This window comes from Oncorhynchus masou, chromosome 10 (assembly GCF_036934945.1).
Source record: "Oncorhynchus masou masou isolate Uvic2021 chromosome 10, UVic_Omas_1.1, whole genome shotgun sequence".
Lineage (NCBI taxonomy): Eukaryota > Metazoa > Chordata > Actinopteri > Salmoniformes > Salmonidae > Oncorhynchus > Oncorhynchus masou.
The window spans coordinates 45,031,399-45,037,625 of record NC_088221.1 but is presented as its reverse complement, the minus strand read 5'-3'; the positions used below and the strand labels follow the sequence as shown (position 1 = coordinate 45,037,625).

The 6,227-nt window shown below is 42.5% G+C and overlaps 1 protein-coding gene across 1 annotated transcript; it reads right to left on the bottom strand.

The window, feature by feature from the left end:
* Positions 1–4,075: 4,075 nt before the first annotated feature.
* LOC135547005 (claudin-10-like) lies at positions 4,076–5,762 on the bottom strand. The gene is made up of 5 exons (XM_064975568.1): positions 5,423–5,762; positions 5,048–5,209; positions 4,878–4,959; positions 4,614–4,721; positions 4,076–4,501 (listed from the first exon to the last, which is right to left on the bottom strand). The coding sequence occupies exons 1-5, from the start codon at positions 5,652–5,654 to the stop codon at positions 4,300–4,302; spliced, it is 786 nt and encodes a 261-aa protein (XP_064831640.1). The 5' UTR covers positions 5,655–5,762; the 3' UTR covers positions 4,076–4,299.
* Between the last annotated feature and the right edge of the window lie 465 nt (positions 5,763–6,227).

Below are 6,227 nucleotides of genomic sequence, written 5' to 3'. Positions count from 1 at the left end.
TTGAAGTTGGAAGTTTACAAACACAGGTTGGAGTCAATAAAACTTAATTTTCAACCACTCCACAAATTTCATGTTAACAAACTATAGTTTTGGCAAGTAGGTTAGGACATCTACTTTGTGCATGACTCAAGTAACTTTTCCAAACATTGTTTGCAGACAGAGTATTTCACTTATAATTTACTGTATCACAATTCCAGTGGGTCAGAAGTTGACATACACTAAGTTGACTGTGCCTTTAAAAACAGCTTGTAAAATTCCAGAAAATGATGTCATGGCTTTAGAAGCTTCTGATAGGCTAATTGACATAATTTGAGTCAATTGGAAGTGTACCTGTGGATGTATTTCAAGGCCTACCTTCAAACTCAGTGCTTGACATCATGGGAAAATCAAAAGAAATCAGCCAAGACCTCATAAAAAAATTGTAGACCTCCACTAGCCTGGTTCATCCTTGGGAGTAATTTCCAAACGCCTGAAGGTACCATATTTGTCTGTACAAACAATAGAACGCAAGTATAAACACCATGGGACCACGCAGCTGTCATACCGCTCAGGAAGGAGACGCGTTCTGTCTCCTAGAGATTAATGTACTTTGGTGAGAAAAGTGCAAATCAATCCCAGAACAACTGCAAAGGACCTTGTGAAGATGCTGTTGGAAACAGGTACAAAAGTATCTATATCCATAGGAAAATGAGTCCTATATCAACATAACCTGAAAGGCCAATCAGCAAGGAAGTAGCCACTTCTCCAAAACCGCCATAAAATTGCCAGACAACGGTTTGCAACTGCACATGGGGACAGATCGTACTTTTTGTAGAAATGTCCGCTGGTCTGATGAAACAAAAATAGAACTGTTTGGCCATAATGACCATCATTATGTTTGGAGGAAAAAGGGGGAGGCTTGCAAGCCGAAGAACACCATCCCAAACATGAAGCACGGGGATGGCAGCATCATGTTGTGGGGTGCTTTGCTGCAGGAGGGACTGGTGCACTTCACAAAATAGATGCCTTCGTGAGGAAGGAGAATTATGTGAATATATTGAAGCAACGTCTCAAGACATCAGTCAGGATGATAAAGCTTGGGCGCAAATGGGTCTTCCAATTGGACAATGACCCCAAGCATACTTCCAAAGTTGTGGCAAAATGGCTTAAGGACAATAAAGTCAGGGTATTGGAGTGGCCATCACAATGCCCTGACCTCAATCTTATAGAACATGTGTGGGCAGAACTGAAAAAGCGTGTGCAAGCATGAAGGCCTACAAACCTGACTCAGTTACATCAGCTCTGTCAGAACAATTGGGCCAAAATTCACCCAACGTATTGTGGGAAGACTGTGTAAGGCTACCCAAAATGTTTGACCCAAGTTAAACAATTTAAAGGCAATGCTACCAAATACTAATAGAGTCTGTGTAAACTTCTGATCAACTGGGAATGTGATGAAAGAAATAAAATCTGAAATAAATCATTCTTTCTACTATTATGTTGGCATTTCACATTCTTAAAATAAAGTGGTGATCCTAAAACAGGGAATTTGTCATAGCATTAAATGTCAGGAATTGTGAAAAATCTCCGACTTCAAATGTATATAGGGTAGCAGGCTCTAATGTGCAGAGTTGAGTTACTGGTTGGTAGCCGGCAAGTGATTGCTGTTTAACAGTCTGATGGCTTTGAGATAGAAGCTGTTTTTCACCACTCCACCAGGTTCCTCACCTCCTTCCTGTAGGCTATCTCGTCATTGTTGATAATCAAGCCTACCACTGTAGTGTCATCTGCAAACTTGATGATCGTATTGGAGGTGTGCATGGTCACTCGGTCATGGGTGAACAGGGAGTACAGGACAGGGCTGAGAACACACATTGTGTGGCCCTTGTGTTGAGGATCTGTGAAGTGGAGGTGTTGTTTTCTACCTTCACCACCTGGGGGCTGCCCATCAGGAAGTCTAGGACCCAGTTGGACAGGGCGGGGTTCAGACCCAGGGCCCCGAGCTTGATGAGAAGCTTGGATGGTACTAAGGCTGAGCTATAGACAATGAACAGCATTCTTACCTAGGTATTCCTCTTGTCCAGATGGGATAGGGCAATGTGCAGTGTGATGCCAATTGTATCATCTTTGGATCTATTCGGGCTGTAAGCAAATTGAAGTGGTTCGAGGGTGTCAGGTAAGGTAGAGTTGAGTTCATATGATCCTTAACTAGCCTCTCAAAGCACTTCATGATGACAGAAGTGAGTGCTACGGGGTGATAGTCATTTAGTTCAGTTACCTTTGCTTTCTTGGGTAAAGGAACAATGGTGGACATTTTGAAGCAAGTGGGGATAGCAGACTGGGATAGGGAGAGATTTAATATGCCTGTAAACATTCCAGCCAGCTGGTCTGCGCATTCTCTGAGGACGCTCCTCTGGGCCCGAAGCCTTGTATTACTCACTTTCGCCACGGAGAACGAGAGCCCACATTCCTTGGTCGTTGGCTGCATCTATGGCACTGTGGTATCCTCAAAGCGGGCAAAGAAGTTGTTTAGCTTGTCCGGGAGCAAGACATCGGTGTCCGCGACGTGACTGGTTTTCCCTTTGTAATCCGTGATTGTCTGTATACCCTGCCACATACATCTCGTGTCTGAGCCATTGAATTGAGACTCCACTTAGTCTCTGTACTGACGTTTTACCTGTTTGATTACCTTACTGAGGTAAAAACAAAACAATCTTGAAGCACGGATTCCAATTAGTCGTTGAATAGACCTTAGCACGAGTACTTCCTGGGTTACTTCCTGTTCAGGGGAAACTCTTTGAATCAGGCATGGTCGAATTGCTGCAAAGAAACCACTACTAAAGGACACCAATACCAGATACTTGCTTGGGCCAAGAAACACGATCAATGGACGTTAGACCGGTGGAAATCTGTCCTTTGGTCTTTGTGAGACGCAGAGTAGGTGAATGGATCTCCGTATGTGTGGTTCCCACCATGAAGCATGAAGGAGGAGGTGTGATGGTGTGGCGGTGCTTTGCTGGTGACACTGTCTGTAATGTATTTAGAATTCAAGGCACACTTAACCAGCATGGCTTCAACAGCATTCTGCAGAAATACACCATCCCATCTGGTTTGTGCTTAGTGGGACTATAATTTATTTTTCAACAGGACAATGACCCCAAACACACCTCCAGGTTGTGTAAGGGCTATTTAACCAATAAGGAGAGTGATTGAGTGTTGCATCAGATTACCAGGCCTCCACAATCACCTGACCTCAACCCAATTGAGATGGTTTGGGATAAGTTGTACCACAGTGTGAAGGAAAAGCAGCCAGCAAGTGCTCAGCATATGTGGGAAATCCTTCAAGACTGTTGGAAAAGCCTTCCAGGTGACTACCTCATTAAGTCTGTTGAGAGAATGCCAAGAGTGTGCAAAGCTGTCATCAATCCAAAAGGTGGCTACTTTGAAGAATCTCAAATTTAAGATATATTTTGATTTGTTTCACACATTGTTGGTTGCTACATGATTCCATATTTCATAGTTTGGATTTTATCCTTTCTATTATTCTTCACTATTAAAGAAAAAGCCCTTGAATGAGTAGGTGTGGCCCAACTTATGACTGGTACTGTATATTTTATGGACGATGCACCATGCTTCCTTGTTGACTATATGACCAAGTGGCACAGATTACTGTTCAATTTGAGAAGGACGATTCTCCTTCACCGCTTTTGCCCATTCACGTCATTGACAATACACAAATCCACAAATAGTTTAAAAATATATATATTTGGCACACCAGTTGTGGGTCACTCTGATTGGACCATTTGTTGAATCTCCCCCCCAAGGGTCGAGCCATGGCAGCAGAAAAGTAAGCAGCAGCTGCGTGTCATTCAATGAGGGCCAGAGGCTGTTAAAGTGCACAACTGTAGCTCAGTCACAGTTCTATTTCATTGTGAATTAAAGTCTATGTCACAAATTCAATATTTGCCTCTGCTGTACCCTAAACTGATGATGATTGATTAAAGTGAATCGATTGATATGGGGGTGCAATGGAAATCAAGTATGAGGTTAGGTAGTATTTAGGTTAGGTAGGGTTTCATGACTAAAAACATGATCATTTGTTTGTGATCTTTTATTCACAAATAAAATGCAGGACAATACAAAGCAAACAATGGATAAAAAAAGTACACAATTGTCAAACTTATAAGCTATGGAGCTATTATTAAATTGCAACTTCACTAACCATTCATTCACAGTCCCTTACAGTTTAAGGCTTTACACAGCAATATGGAGAGAATACAGAATAGCTTATTAAGTCAAACTGTAGGCTACTTGAGCAGGTCACACATACACGTTCAAACTGGAGAGTGTCTTGCTACTGCTCTCACTTCTCCTAGTCTCACTGCTGACTCTGCTGGTCTTGGACTCCTTGCTCTCTCGCCCCTCTGTGAGTGCTGTTGACACCGGTCTGTACGTCTGTTTAGCTGGAGGTGCCACGTCGGCGTCAGGGAGCTTGTAGACAGGCATGTGTTTACTCTTTGAGCTGTGAAGGTTGGATTGGAGATCAAACCATCATTAGATTCCCTTTATTATGCACATTCATTGAAATGTAGAGCATGTGATTTCTTATATGAAATGCATAGAAAAAAACACACCTTGATTGACATGCTTCCTTCCCAGCAAAGACACTGCAAATGAGGCCTCCAATGACCAGTAGGGTGGAGCCACCCCAGCCAATGTACACAGCTACTCCGATTTCAAATCTGTCAAAATGAGACATGAAGTTGTCCCATGCCTTTTCACTGTAAACACCTTACCATCCCTTATACCATAATAATATTTTCATATATTACTGAATACAAAATCAAAACCCCTTTTTAAGCATTTTATCTACATTAGAATTGATAAATGTTACTCACTTTTGTGCCTTGAAATTGGGATCCTGAAATTCCGCTCTTATTTTGTTTCCATAATAAGAGAATGCAATCATGGAACACAACCCTGGAACAAGACAACTCGACTGTTAGACTTCACCCAGGAATCCAATCAGAATAACCACATGAACATCAAGACAAATACAAATGTTTACCAGACACAAGATAGTTCATCCCTCCAGCAAAAGTCACTCTTGCGTTTGCAACCTCAGATCCTCCTATCTTAGTGCACTTCATTCCGACTAGGACCAGAATGGCCCCGAAGAATCCCAAAATAATAGAGATGATGATCAGAGCCCGGCACATATGGATATCCCCTGTCCAGGAGGAGGAGGAAGGAGGTTATGGTTTGGTCATGATAGTTTAAATTCACTTCTGCGCAATACCTCATCCATTGTTCCACAGCCTTATGGTACCTGGGTACAGCTTCCTCTTGTCTCTCGAAGAACCTACTGCAGGTGTTTTATTATTTTGACATGCTGTTATAATTTAAAAAAAGGCTCCTTCACCCACTTGAATTCATCACTTACAGTTGAGTCCGAACATCGATGGGATACCCTTGCAATCGGATACTCCAGTTGAATCAGAAACGCAATCCTTCCAGAGGTTGGAGAAGTAGTTTGAACTGGTCAGAACGATGCTTTCCACCTCAGACCAGGTCCATATTTCAGTGGGCATTGTAGAGCAGACCAGGATCCATCCACTCACACAGACCACAAAGCAGCCAATCTCCATGTACATTACTACTGTCCTGTAATTCATGGCTGCCTCTGTGTGTGCAAAGACAACAGACAGGAGGGAGGAAAGGCGGCAGTAGAGTTGCTCCTGTCAGAACCCAAACGGGGGAGAAATGTGAGCTAGTGTGGAGAAAGACAGCTCACCTCCACCAACTCCGCCCCTTCGCCACCGGCGAGTCTGTCTTTGTGTATATCATCACACCTACTTGCTCCACACTGATGGAAGAAGATGCAAGGTGTTTGCTGACCCATGCCATGTTTGTTATTGGTATAGTATCCAGGATCCTACCACCATAAAGTTAGTTTCGTTTATGCCTAAAAACACAGGTTGTGTTCATGTTATCGTCATGATTTTCCATAGAGGTTTCAAGAGCCTGTGCTGTTTTACAAAATAGTAAGGTGACCGCAATCTCTGCAATAATGACTCCATTTGCATATCGAAAGTTTTATTTACATGAATTTATCAAAATCATATACAATTTCAAACACTACATACAAAGATCACCTTTTTTTCAACCTTAACTAATCAAGTCAGTTACGAACAAATTCTTATTTACAATGCTGCCCTGTGGGACTCCCATTCACGGTCGGGTGTGAT